Source organism: Pyrgilauda ruficollis, unplaced genomic scaffold, assembly GCF_017590135.1.
Source record: "Pyrgilauda ruficollis isolate IOZ18807 unplaced genomic scaffold, ASM1759013v1 scaffold62, whole genome shotgun sequence".
Lineage (NCBI taxonomy): Eukaryota > Metazoa > Chordata > Aves > Passeriformes > Passeridae > Pyrgilauda > Pyrgilauda ruficollis.
Genome location: NW_024527933.1, coordinates 3122474 through 3137075, shown reverse-complemented (window position 1 = coordinate 3137075; position 14602 = coordinate 3122474). Strand labels below are relative to the sequence as shown.

Here is a 14602-nt window from a genome sequence, read left to right as displayed (position 1 = left end):
GTGCCTAACGAGTGCTTTGCTTGAAGCTAACGAGGGCTGCGGGGAGCTGCCAGTGATGATTGTTTTGTAAAACTGCATGTGCATCTGTCTTGCAGAAATGCTGCTCATGGATTCTCACTTATTCAGGTGGACAGTATGAAGGTCACCATGAAGGATATCTTACAAAAGGCCTTAAAGAGAAGGAAGGGATCACAGAGAGGCTCAGGTGGGTTATTTATCGTATTTTCTAGAGGGCAGGGTGTTTTCTCCATGAGTATATTTTATATCTCTTTTTAACTGTTGTGAACGTTGCCCAGGTTTTGGGGGGTTGTGTCCCAGCCCCACTCACAGCAGTTCTGTGCACAGGTCTGTGTTCTCCATGCTGGCACAAAGCTGGCAGTGCAGGAGCTGCATAATGTTTGCTGCAGAGCAGTAGATCCATTCCTGCAAATATTTATTTATGATAACAAAGCCATTTGCATTCAACACCAGTTCATGGTAATTTGGGATGATGGGTAGAAGTACAGCAAGTCCAGCCCATGATAGACTTTGTGTATATACTTCTAATTTATGTAAGAAAATTATGCTTAGTGTGATTTTAAATAATTTCGGAGATTCATTGTTACTTGTAGTGAAAAATTTCTGCAATGTTATCAAAATAGTGCTGTTATAGTTAAGGCATATGAACACTTAAAAAAGGAAAATGTACAGTGCTTGTATTTCTATTTTAAACAATGTTTTTCTGGGGGGTAGATGTGCATTCACATGTATGTTAGTGTATATATTTCACAAGTATAAGGCTGAGAGATCTTTCCAGCAACAAGAAATAATTACTGAGAGAAATTGCACTGAGTCTTGTCACGCAACAAAGGAACTTTAATATAAACCCATCTATATAGTGGGAAAGATAAGGATCTTGTCTTTGTAAATGAATGAAACCTCCTTATACACCCTCAGTTTTAACTATGGGAAAAGAAAATAAACCCTGTTCTCCTTAGAAAAAGTAGTTCAGTGCAGTTTTTAAATGCGTGTATAATCTGTCATGGATTTAATTAGCTATCTTCAGATGAGAGCTGAAGTTTTAATAAAAGTTAGAAGAGATAACACAGTGAAGGACACGGATGAGCTGTCTCAAGGCCATATTCCAAGGGAACGATAAGAGCTGTAAAAAATGGCAGAGAAGAGCAATTGAACGGAGCAATGAAAATCTGATTCTCGTAAAAAAAAAAAAAAAAAATGGGGGGAGGGAGGAGGAGAGGAGCAGTGCTGGGGGGCGGTGGAGAGGAGCCCCGGCAGCCTGCAGCAATTTGGAGGGTGGCCAGGAGCCATCGCTCAGCCGGGCTGCGGCGCCGCGCTCCAGATGTGCCAGCGGCACGTCCCGGCCTGGCAGCTGAGAGCGCCGTGTGATAACCGGCTCTCTGGATGCCCATCGCTGGCCGCAGAGATAGAATTAAATGATGATGATCTTCCCACAAGTTGGGAGAGGAAACAATGCATATAAATCTTGATTTCATCTCAGCGTGAGAAGTCTTTATCCATCATCACTCATAATGAACAAGTCGTTAGCGGCGATGAATGGTGTTGGGGTTTTTTCAAACACCTCTTTTGTTCACTTTTTGGGTGACTTTTATTTATTTCCCGGGGTCAGATTTCCCTTCCCTGAAGGGAGGTTGCTAAAGGATTCACTTAGCTCAGTCTTTAAACTGCTTCCCCCCTTCGTGTAACAGATGTTTTATTCTTTGTCCATTTGAAATTTGATTCTGCTTTGACTTTGTTATTTTTGCTCAGTAGTTTAGAGAAGGGATGGACCTGGCGTTTCTTCCCTCAGCTAATACATTCAATTCTGCTGCCTCGGCCCTCCTGCTCAGAACCCTTTTCAGGATCAGGGTATATAGGGATGCATCAGAATTTTTTATTAACATTAACTTAGCTTATCCAAACCTTTCCTTATTCCAAATTACATCCCTCTCCCAAAATGTGGACGATCAGGTTTTAGGTGGGTGGGGGGGCTTAGGAAGGTCTTGCTGTTATCTTTAAAGCAGCAGCAATTGTAGCTGTGTGCACAGAGGGATCCAGACAGGCTGTGCCAGTCCCCATCTGCCACGGGCTGGCCATGCTGTGAGGGCAGGCAGAGCTCAGGATGCCACCACAGTGGGCACAGAGAGACTGGAGCAGGAGGAAAAGGAAAGGTTTTGCCATCATTCCTCACCTGCCCCCAGATCCCTCATCACTGGAGAGGATGTGCCTCTCACTGTCACTGGGAGATGCAGGGATAAATGGAATTGCAGATCGGAGCATTAGCACAGGCCTGGGCCAGGGTGCTTCAGGTCATTATTAACCAGTGGATTAGGATGTCAAGGTTCTGAATAAAAGATAAGAGATAATTTATGAGAAACATTTCTCCTCATTCAGCAATGTTTCCTTTAAAGCTGATTGGTCTGATTTTTAAAAAGTCGTTACTAAAAATTGGCTGAACATGTTTATTTAAAGTTTTTGGAATATTTTAATAAAACTGAAATGCCCATGCGCTTTTCTGCCTGTCTTCAATGGGCCTCCAGATCAGCCTTTTCAGGACAGATGAATTTATTGCATTGCAGCTTATGCTGTTGTCAAGTACTGGTGGAAGCAGTTGCTTTCTGATCTGTTTTCTCCACTGACTTACAGGATGTTTTTCAGACTGGTCCTGAATTGGTAGGAAAATGCAAACCTGGGTTGGCTACTTTGGGTGAGGCAAATTTGAGGAATTCCTGTGGTACAGTTGGGAAGGGTTTGTTCAGCATGCCAAGGGCTAAAACACTAAGCTAGTTTTCTCTAAATACTTTGTTCAGCCAGTAAAGATTATTTGTTGCAGCAGAATACTGATCAGTAGGAGACAGAAGTGGGCTACAGCCTTTTCCTCATAGAAAGGGGCCTGAAAAAACAGCAGTTTTTTGCTGACTGTGCCTAGCTCTATTTAGATAAAATTATTGCAAACTGTTCAAACTATGTCACCTTCCTTGCAATTCTTCTTTCTTAGTGTCTCAAGGCTTTTGACACATGAACTCTGACCATTTTGAAATAACAATATTTGAGCCAGTGGAGGGGAAGTGCAGGTGGTGAAGAAACTGGACGTGTTGTAGCTGAGAGAGGCTGGCCACAGTCCTTTCCTGGAGGACTGGCTGTCCTGCAGCAGGACTGTGGGACCTGCTGAGCTGTGCAACCACGGGAGCCACGAGGGTTGGTGGGAGCACTGGGTCAGCTCTGCCCAAATCACCAGCTGGGAGAGGTGCACAGCCATGGCTGCGAGTTAGGGAAGAGCCTGTAACAGCCAGCCAGTGCTGCGTACTGGAGAAGATAAATCTGCAGAGGAAATCGTCGAGGCAGATGTTTAATTAGTTGGAGCCAGGCTGGATAAATCAGGATAGGAGCTGTCTATGCAGATACGCCGGTGTGCCTTCCCTTCCTCTGGGCTGGTGTCACTGGCTTTAAAAACAAACTGTTCTTTTTGCTGAGGAGAGAAGCAGCAGAAGGAGCTGTACAGCCTCTCCCTTACTGTAATGGATTCCCCTGTGTACACTCATAAAATAGAAAATGTAATTGATGTTTTCTTATGGTAATGAAAACTAACGAAGTCGAATACTTTACCATCAATTTGTTTAACCTCTTGCGTGCTCAGCGTGCCTTGCACAGGCATGTTTTATGGGAGGGCTGGAAATAAAACACTGCACTTGTGGGATGGGCTTCTAGGGGAGGCTGGTCTGATCCAGGATGGGACAAAACCACCTTGAGGGGCTCAGGGGCATTGCTCATGGCAGAGGGTTTTCTGAAAATAGCTCAGATGGGAGGGAAAGAGCCCGAGGATGGGGTGGTGCCCCAGCCACAGGGAGGGGAGCTGGGAGCTCCATCAGTGCCACAGGGACCTGGCTGGGCACAGAGCTGGCACTGCTCAGGCACTGGGATAACAACCCTTGGAGAACCCTCATGTCCAGAGGTAGTTTAGGGATTGTTTTGTATAATCCTGCCATGCCCACATCTCCTTTCTTTGAGCACTTCAGCAGCTGATGGTGTAAATATAAAATCTCTCTGCAGTGTGGTTGATCTGCAGAAAAGAACTCACTTGCTGGAGATTGGGAGCATAAGAACTTCCTGTTCTCCTTGAATTTGTCAGTGAAAATGTCAGATACCGTGCTGTCTGGATTTTGAACAGCTCTAATAACCAAGTCCTGAAAAGCTGTTTTAGAAGGTGAGATTTGGGTGTTTTAGTGCTTGGGATAATTCTGCTCCCCAGAGATCAGTAACAGCCTTAACATTAACTTCTGGAGCAGGTAGCTGTTGGTCATGCTTGAAAATCCCACCCTCAGACTTGGCAGAGGGAGCTTTGTAGGTCCTACAGATCATGTTGCAGAACTGTAGAACACCATTACCCCTAGAACTTGATTTGCTTTACTGGGAAATGATTTTCCTGCTCAGTCAGTCTGGTGTGTGCTTCTGCTGGTCTTGCTTTCACCAATACTCATGTGTTACCCCATTAACATGTAAGAAATTTGGGTTGTGGTAGATGTGCACTTTAAATCCTGCTTTTTCAGGAAGGCTCAGAGGGACCAAGGCAGGCACAGCTCTTCCAAGGTGGAAGGCACAGCCCATGCTCTGATCCCAGGGCTCAGCTGAGGCTGGGGCTGACAGCAGCCCACAGTGTGCAGCAGGCAGGGAGATCTTATCAGGCTTTTTACATCTGCACCAAAGGCTGCACTCTATTCCCTATAAAATATGTTTGCATGGATTACGATTTTAAGAACATAAGAAAGATGGTGACTTCATCCTTGATACTTCATGTATCCTGATGCCATGGTGATTCTCAAATTAAATATGTGCAGGAACTACATGTACACTGGGAAGTTATCTCCCTGCCTGTGAGCTGTCTCATTCCTGCTGCTCTTCCACAAACACATTCCCCGGGATGCCAGTTGCCTTCTCCTCCAGAGCTCCACTGAATGGACTATAAATACTAATGTAAAGTAAATAACAATGCAGAGAGAATGTGTGCAGAGGCTTTGTTTTCAAACAAATTAAGCATCGATGTCAGTATATAAAAACCGAATGTTCTTAGGAGGAGATGAGAGACAAAACCAAACAACATAAAATGCTGAAATGTTGGAATAATCCTGCCTGCTCCTGGTCCGTGTCAGCCTCTCTTCATCTGAAATTTCTAGTGAACAGAGAAGTCTCCTCTGATTAATCTTGTCTGATTTCAAGTAGAAATTCTTTGCAGGGTGAACATGCTACTGATTATTATTTAATAGCTGCCTCCGACTGCAAACATCCCCCGACCAGAAAGGCTCAGTCCTTTTAAGAACAAAATGCTCTACAAGTTTAATTGTTATAAACAAAACCTTCTGCCAACATTGCACAGACGTGACCTGTATTTTCCGTAGGTTAGAGGGAGAGTTATTAGCTCAGTGTTCTGTGAGTTTGGAGAAAGATTAATACTTTTTCGATAAATGAAAACAGCTGCTTTGCAATAACATTCAAGTCCCTAACAGCTGTCAACCAGTGCTTTTTGCATTCTTTAAAATGTGTAAAGTGACCAAAAATAGTTTAAAATAATCTTCCTGCTCTGTTTAAGTGTATTATTTCACTGCCACAGGAAGCTGAATAATAAGAAAAGAGCAAGATTCAAGAAACAGGCGTAGGACTTAAAGATAAAAGCCTCCATATCATATTTTAGTCTCTACACCAGAATCAGAGGAATTACAGCTGCCAAGGCCAGGGAAAGGAGCCTGTTCCATCCCCTGGTACCTGGGAGCACGGGGTGTTAGGGTCTGTTACAGAGGCAGGTTTTGTTGTGGTTGATTATTGCCGCGGTTTAGATTTGTTCACACAAAGTTCAAGTCACCCTCAGAAGCTGGAGCCTCTCAGATGAGGAGTTCTGCTTGGGGCTCATCTTTGTTTGAGGAGCAGCCGGGGAGGAGAGCTCTGAGCTGTGGTTGAAAATTCAGTTTCTGACGTGTCAGTGTCAGAACCACATTTAATGTCAAATTTCGTGTCTTAAATGTTCTAAAGCAGCTGCTAGAGGAGCTGTGGGCCTTGCTGGGGTTTTCCTTCCTCATCCTACCTTGTTGGTGGGAGAGTAGGACAAAAAAATGTCTGTAAAGGGAGGTGTGTGTGCATTTTGATTGCACATATATTTATTAATACATTTTTAAAAAGGAGAATTAAAAAGATAAACTATGTAAAGCTACAACCTATGATAAAAGCACTTCTAACAGATGAAGTACAATTAGAATAAACTGTCATTAAAGTTTGATACTGTCATGGAATGATGGTAACTGAGGAGTTTAAATTTAAAAGTAAATATGTTCGAGTAGGCGATGCATATGTTTGCTCTGACTCTTTCTGGGATGGAAGCCCCAGCATCTGTGACAGTGAAAAGCCAATTAATTTGCGTTTCCTTGTGTTCACACTCGTGCTTTTCTGCCTGGTGGTGGTTGTGAGAGCTCTGGCTCGGTGCTTTGTTTTGGGTCATTACAGCAGCCCTGCGGAGCCTGGTGCGGGCACGGCCGGGGTCCCGCGGCACCTCGGGGGTCCCAGCGGCACCTCGGGGGTCCCGCGGCACCTCGGGGTCCCTCTGCACCTCGGGGGTCCTGCGGCACCTCGGGGGTCCCAGCGGCACCTCGGGGTCCCAGGGGCACCTCGGGGTCCCGCGGCACCTCAGGGTCCCTGTTACACCTCGGGGGTCCCAGCGGCACCTTGGGGTCCCTGTTACACCTTGGGGGTCCCTCTGCACCTCGGGGGTCCCAGCGGCACCTCGGGGGTCCCGCGGCACCTCGGGGTCCCAGGGGCACCTTGGGGGTCCCTGTTACACCTCGGGGGTCCCTGTTACACCTCCGGGGTCCCCCTGCACCTCGGGGGTCCCGCGGAACCTCGGGGGTCCCTGTGGCACCTCGGGGGTCCCAGCGGCACCGGCATTCCCAGGGCCGTGCCCCCATTCCCGGGGCTGTACCCCCATTCCCAGGGCCGTGCCCCCATTCCCAGGGCCGTGCCCCCATTATCGGGGCCGTACCCCCCATTCCCGGGGCCATGTCCCAAATCCCGGGGCCGTGTCTCCATTCCCGGGGCCATACCCCCATTCCCGGGGCTGGGATCACTCAGCACCAGTGCCCCCATTCCCAGGGCCGTGCCCCCATTCCCAGGGCCGTGCCCCCATTCCCAGGGCCGTACCCCCATTCCCGGGGCAGGCTCGGCTCCCGTCCCCGCTCCGGAGCAGGGGCCGGTGCGGGAAGGGAAGCGCTGCCGCTGCCCGGCTTTGCGGGGTGCTCCCGCAGCAGGGCGAGCCCCTGGGTGCGGAGAGGGGCGATGGAGCTGCTGGCAGTGATCTCCTGCTGCCCCGGCTCGGCTCGGCTCGGCTCGGCTCTGCCGCGGGGTGATTTATTCCGCTCGCCCTTTCCCTCTCCCAGCCCGCTGACGCTGGGCAGACCCCGGTGTGTTGGTGTAGGTGGAACAGCTCATCAGGAATAACGCGTGTGAACGGTTGGTGAGAACAGCAATGGCCAGCTAGCCCTGTGCCGTGGGCTGCTGAGGGGCTGGGTATCAGCCCAGAAGAATTTTTCATGCCCAGCCTCCGAAATGAAAGTAGAATATTGAACAGTTTTGGTTCTGATGGTATTGAATTCCTGTGGTTACTGGTTCTTCTGGATTGGTAATAATGCTGTAATTTATGGACATTTTAAACTGGCAGCTCAGCGTTTGGGTGACTGAGATTTTTGTGCTTGTTTCACCACTGTGATGAACAGAGGCTGTGCTGGTCCCTGTTCCTTCACGGGACCAGCTCCTCCCTGCTCTGTGCTCTTGAGCCCCCGAGTGCGCTGTGGTTGTGCTGCCCAAAACTGCAGAACAATCACTGGTGTCTTCACGGCCGAGGAGAAGCACATTTGTCACTTGAAAATGCAGGCATGGGCGAGCCCTGGTGCTGGTCAGCCAGGAATGCCCACCTGGGCTGGCCCCAGGACGGCCCCTCGGGGACCATTCCCTGCCCTGGCCGGGCCAGAGCGGGGCAGCTGCAGAGCTTAAAATAAAACCTGTGTGTTGGATTTCTGCTCTAGGTGCTTTACGTTATAGATCAAACATGATGATTTTGTCTCAGCTTTTTTTTAGGGCTACACATTGCTAATGCAGAAAGGTAGCAATTAAATAAAACCCTTCTGTTTTGTGCACAGCCCGGGTTGCTGCTGGCCGTGCTGCACATTTGCTGTTCCCCAGAAAAGCAATCCAGAAATGAAGTGTTTGTTTCTGTTTAAGGGGCTTTTGACTAAATTCTTTAATTTCACTGGCTGTCAAGGTAGTGTTAAGTAAAATAGGTTTGAACTGCTGTAGTTTTTGTGTACTGGACTAGATGTCAGAAACCTTTGCCATCACTGGAAATTCTGTCACTCTGGATTTACTATCTGTTTCCCACAGCTGAATTCCTGAGCAGTGTGATTTAACACCTTGGCTCTCCATCAACCAGGCCTGGCATTTATTTGAATGCATTACACCACTGGTTTCCATAAACTATTTTACAATTGTTTCATATAAATGACTGTTTATTTCTACAAAAACCATCTGTATTTCTGTGGAGAGCGGCAGATAACTGTGTGTAAAATTCGGTAATGTCACAACAGCGCAAGTTAAGGAAAAACAGATTGGGCTAAAAAAAACCTCTCATGCTTGTGCATAATGTTAAAAGTTTGTTTTCACTATTTAAATATCTTTATTTATTAACCAGTATTTGCATTTGTAATGATAAAATCTTTATTCCACTTCAGAGGTGTTGAGGGGCTTTGGGGATTTTTAGCGGATAAACAGATTTAAGACGTCCTCGCAGCAGCAGGATTGGAGATGTAAACATTCTGCTCTGCAGCCAGTTCCTCTCACACTGTTTACATATTTTCTGTTGTTTTATTGTCATTGCCAAGCACACAATGGAATCCTGCCCCTTCTGTCATGTTCTGAGAAAGCTCCCAGGGAAGGAGGCCGGAGCCCTGTCCCTGCTCCCCTTTCCCTGCTCTCCGCAGGGATGATCCTGCTCCTCCTCTGCCCTTTTTGTTCATGGCCCGGAGCTCGTCCCCAGCCCAGGGCCATGTCCAGCATCCAGGGGGCCAGGGCTCCCCCAGGCCTCCCCAGGGGACGAGGAGCTGCCTCGGTTTCCCTCCTCCCAGCCAGCACCCAAGGAGCCTCCGCGCTGAGCTATTTTAATTCCTCCATCTGCTGCCCATGTGGTGGCGGAGGGAGCACTGGAATCCAGCAGTCTTACACTTAGCACGACTGATACTTTCTGACAGACTATTTGAAATGATAGAAATACATAAATCTCCTCTTTTTTATGACCTTGTAATAGCTGCAACATATTTCCAGCAAATATTTTCTATAGCAATAATAAAAAAGCGATAACAAAAAAATAAATATAAATATAGTTTAAACTCGAGCGGAATCGCGCTTTCAAAGCCCAGGGATGGAGCAGCAAAGCAATAAATCACAAATCCTTGTGAAAGGAGGGACTTGAAACGGAAAGTCCCACAGACATCAGTGTTAAGTGTTTATCAACAGGGGTTTTTTGACTGCTCTGCTGCCTTCTGCCTGTGCTCAGTTCCCTTTTGCTTGTTCCCTCCTGCCCAGCATCTGTCGCCGTGGCTGCCTAACTGCCCACACTTCTAATTTTTTCTTTCTTATTTTCTTTGTCATTTTTTCATTTCCTTTGTTATTCCCTTTGCCCACAGAAGCTGTGGCTGCCCCTGGATCCCTGGCAGTGCCCAGGGCCGGGCTGAGCAGGGCTCGGAGCAGTCTGGGACAGGGAAGGTGTCCCTGGGTGGCAGGGGAAGGGGCTGGGTGAGGTTCCCTTCTGCCCTGAGCCATTCTGTGATTGCGGGGTGCTGGCAGAGCCCAGTGAGCAGGCAGCAGTGTCCGAGCATGCTGAGGTCAGGGCTGGAGATGCTGCTCCATTAACGCCGTGTTCAACGTGTTGCTCACGCCAGCTGCTCCCAGTGTGGGAGGTGGCAGGGGTTTGTGGAAGGAGTTCAAGGACAGACAGGTTTTCCTGGGCTTTCTCACCAGGCAAACTGTGGGATTGTAACAGGAGCCCCTAGCAAAGAGCAGATTAATGGATGGCACGTGAGCAAATGCAGCACGCAGGGCAGAGGTGGGCATGGCTTTGGCAGAGCAGGCTGTGCTCCAGCAGGCTGAGAGGGAGCCAGAGACCATCTGAAAGGGGTGGTGGGTTTGCCATGGCATGCTTAGATTCCCAAAAAAGATTTGACAAAGGCTCATAAAGCAATTAAGCTGTCACGGGATGAGAAGGAGGATCCTCACATGGATTAATAATTGATTAAAAGACAGGAAACAAAGAATAGGAATAATGGCCCTTGGTGATTAGTAACTAGGTTACTGGTGGAGCTCCGGTGGAACTGGTGCAACCTGCATTGTTCCTTAATGTGGGGCACGGAAAGGATGTGAATGCTGATGTGACAAAATGTGCTGTTGATACAAAAGAGGTAAGAATAGTGCAAATAAAAGCTGTCTGTGAAGCACTGCAGAGGTATCCACAGTGCTGAGTGACAGGACAATAAAACGAGAGAGGGAATTCAGTGTCAATGAGTACAAAATAATATACATGGTGAAAAGCAACTGTAACTATATGTGTACAATGATGGGCTCTAATTACCTTCCATCAGTCAGGAAAAGTATCCAGCATCATCACAGGTAGCTCTCTGAACACTCAGCTCCATGCAGGAGCAGGCAGAAAGACAAATGGAACATCAGGAACTGAGTCCATAAATCCCAACGTACCCGCATCTTAATTGCTGCATTTTGTCTCAAAAAAGAGAAGTGAAGAGATGCAGAAAGGGATGAGTGTGGAAATGGATCAGGCACGTGAAGTGAGGAGCAGGTGCTGGGAGGGAAGGGCTTTTCTGCAGTGGAAAAGGCACAACTGGGTACAAGAGGTGAAGTGCAGGTGGTGGGGACAGTGCATTGGAAAGGTTTTATTGAGGTGGTTCAGAGACAGGAGCTGCTCACCCCAAACACTGGGGTGGCAGTGGCTCATTGGAACAAGAGGAATACTCTTCCTCACGCAGTGGAATAAATTCAGGAGGCAAATGTCATGGAAATGGGAAACTCAGAAGTGTTTTGCACAAATGTATGGACTGTAAAGGGAACAGAAACAGCTGATGTAGCACAGGTGGAACTGGGTGTTGGTGAGGATTGTGGGAGCTCTTGAAGGTGAAGAGAGGGATATACAGGCACAGGGATGTGTTTTGTTGCAGAGACTGATGCTGTAAAGTATTGCCTCATTTCTCAACAGTTTGAGGGGTTTTGTTGATACTTGTCTTTTTCGTTTAGGTTTGACAACTCCACAAACATTAAATATTCTTTCTGTAATCCTTATTTCACCCTAGTAACTAGTTTGGAGATGGAGAGGGGTTTGGTTGGGGTTTTGTTTAAAGCCTGGTTCCCTGTTGCAGTGCTAGTGTTGTTTATTGTGCAGATTCACCCCTGACCGTGGCATTCTTCATTGCTATTGAAAGTTAATGGGGGAAAAATTGCATTCCAAACATTTGAACCCGTAGTAGCCATGGCTGAACTTAGTTGATCTCTGGTGATCGGTTCAATTTAGTTACGATTTTTAGCCATTAGGCTGGGGCTGAATGATGGTGATTTGGTTGAGGCCAAATGTCTGCAGAAAATTGGCTGTTTGATAAGAGCCCTGTTATCAGAGGGGGATACTTTCTCATTTACATTTAGATGAGTATTGATTATTTATTTACTCAGAGAAGTGAGATTCGTTCCCAATCTTATCTCTCTAGTCTCTGCTTGTCAGCAGAAAGAGAGAGAGAGCTCCTGACAACAGCCCAAGATAACAGCACTTTGTAGTGGAGATAAAAGTTGGAATGGGCCTTTTTCTAGTCTTGACTGAAAGGATAAGTTTTAAAAATTAGAACTGATGGGTCGTGCTTTCAAAAGCCCTTTCTGAAAGCTTTGCAGCTTAAATGGCAACAGAATTGGTTTGTGGGTGTGCAGGTGGCTGTTCCCTTCTGCAAGGGGGACCCTTAATTTGATTACAGGGTGGGATTCTTCCCAGGCACCTTTGTGTGCTCATGGGGGACTGTGGGTCTTGGGGTCTGTTTCCTTGTTTTTAGTTCCTGATGAGCATTCCTGTCTCTGAAGGGGTGTGTTGAAATAGCCAAGTGGGTATCTGTGGGCAGAATCCATGGTGAGAGGGGTTCCACAGGGACTCAGGGGGAAGGGATGTGTGTGATGGAGGATCACCCCCGGGAGGGGTGTGGAGCCCTGGGAGCTGCCAGCAGCAGGAAAGCTTGGCTTGGGACACTGGCCAGGACAGTCTGTGCCAGGATTTTAAAGGTTTATTTTACAACTGCATTGAACATTTGCATCAGATTACAGAAATCCATAAAATCCATCTTTGGTGTTGCCACTTGAAAATTTGTTGAAATTCACAGAGCAGGATTCCATTAGGAGACCATTAAATTATCCAATATTCCTACTACAGTGACATCATTTGAACTTGTGAGAGAAGCCTGATAGTAAAACTCCTCCACAGACTCAGCCTGACGTTCTTCATCTGTTGGCAAGCAGAGGTCATGTAAATGTGGACAGATATTTAAAGCATAATTGAAGAGTAGATACTCTCTGAAAATCTGTTTGCACTTTTTTATTAATTTCTCAGTATTTTCTGGTTGTAAGGAGCTATCCATGAGGCAGCTTGAGCTGGTTCCTGCTCTGGAGCTCCATTTCCCTGCTTTATTAGCAGAGTTAATACAGGCTTGACACAAACTGATCAGGTAAAACAATTTAGCTGATCATGGGGTTCTCAAGCTGCTCCAGGTGAAAATGACCCTGAGCCATGCTGAGGGGTGATCCCTGATGGCTCTCCTCAGGGTTCAGCAGCGTGGGGACTGTTTCTGATGGGGCTGATGCTCTCTGGGGTGGATCCAGCTGGTGGAATCAGATCCTGGCAGAGGGACCACGAGCCCTGCCTACCTTTGACCCTTCCGTCGTGTCAGGGTTTGCCCCCGTTGAGCAGGGCTTTGGGACTGGGTACCAGCAGCACAGATGTTCAGGTCTGTGCCAGCAGTGCCCTTGGGTGTAGCTCAGGAATCTCTGGAAGGTGCTTGGGATGAACAGACAAAGCCATTGGGTTTTGCTGTCGCTGGTCCTGTTCTTAAACCTACACCAGATTTTAAATCCAAATTGATTTACTGCTTTGAGATTTGTTTCAATTCAGTATATTTTGCTTCTGCCTAACAAGCAGGCCTCTGTTTATCTAATTTATTTTAAATTTCAATAGTTAATCACATTTCCAGTAACGGGGAGAGGAGCAGCGTTGGTGCTGGCTCTGTTTGCCTTCCTTTGTGCTGTGTGGTTTGCACTGCAGATGCTCGGGCAGCTCCTGGTGCCACCACTGCTTGTGCTGGGCAGGGTGGGAGCCCCCTGAGTGCTGCAGAAGGGCTGGCACTGCACTGCTCTGGGTGGCACTGGAATAAGGAGAGTCCCCAGAGCTCCACCCGGGGAGGGAGCGCGCCCGGCCAAGCAGCCTCACGTGGGGAGATGGAGGGAGAAGCTGTAATTGAAATTCTGCTGTAGTCAATTTAAAATTAATTGGCTAACAAATTCCATTCCTTAGACATGCCATCGGAGGCTGAAAGACTTAATTTTTTTATATATTTTAAATATTTCATCATATATGCTCGTAATTCAAAGTCAGCAAACAGTCAGAAATCCTTTAAGTAGTGGTGGAGAGGGAATAGATTTTGTTATTTCAGATCTAGGTTTTTACTTTGAGACCTGGTTAAAGGGACTTTGAATCACTTAGGATTTTTCAGGTATCTGTTCAGGTTATTTTACTGGATTATGGAAAATTATTTATAGAAAATTATTGTTTGTGGAAAATACACAGCTGAGAACTTGGTGTGCACTTCAGCTCTCAGGTGTGAGCAGGAGTGGAGCGAGGACAGGAGGGCTCTGGCCCCACTGGCTCCTGCCCTTGCAAAGGGCTTTTCTTCTCCGGGGTCCCACCTGGAACTTGGTGCACTTGGGTCTCCCCCCACCCTGCCAGGAGCTCTCCCAACCCCTGTCAGGACAGCAGGGCTGGAGCTGGCTCGTGGGGCTTCACCTGCCATTGGATCAGAGTGTCCTGGTTTTGTTCCAGTAAAGGCATGTAGTTTAAGGATCCATTCAAATAGAAGATATTTTATTAATGGCCAAGTTTTTGTAAAACCAATTTTTGATACATTTTCTGTAGTTGTAAAACAGCTTTCGAAGTGGTATTGTCCTTACTTTGGGGATTTGGTTGGGGGAGAAAGAAGCTGGCACCTGAACCTTCAAGATCTCCTGTTAAAATGTGAAAATAGTTCATTCAAAGCAGCAGCAGCAGCAGCATCTGTCCCTCTGTGTGATGCAGTCCATAGGGAAGGGCTGATTTCCTTCCCAGGTACTTCCCAGTGCTCTGTGCAGGCAAGAGGGATGGGCAGCAGGGAGCAAACACTGGGGCTTCCTCACTCAGGAAAGATGCCCCAAAAACGCCCCCAGGGTGTACTCAAGGTCTGAGGGCGTTTCCCCCTCCAGGCAGGGGCTTGGTGCAGCCTCACCTGCTGCA

General features: G+C 47.3%; 1 protein-coding gene across 3 annotated transcripts in view; it reads left to right on the top strand.

Moving 5' to 3' along the window:
- MAPKAP1 (MAPK associated protein 1) overlaps positions 1–14602 on the top strand; it is a 78162-nt gene that overhangs the window by 42181 nt on the left and 21379 nt on the right. For 2 of the 3 annotated variants that reach the window (XM_041483933.1, XM_041483932.1), the window contains exon 7: positions 96–205. The exons of the other annotated variant lie outside the window; for it this stretch is intronic. In XM_041483933.1, coding sequence (XP_041339867.1) covers positions 96–205 — 110 coding nt within the window. The remainder of the gene's footprint in view (positions 1–95; positions 206–14602) is intronic. 3 annotated transcript variants of the gene reach the window in all.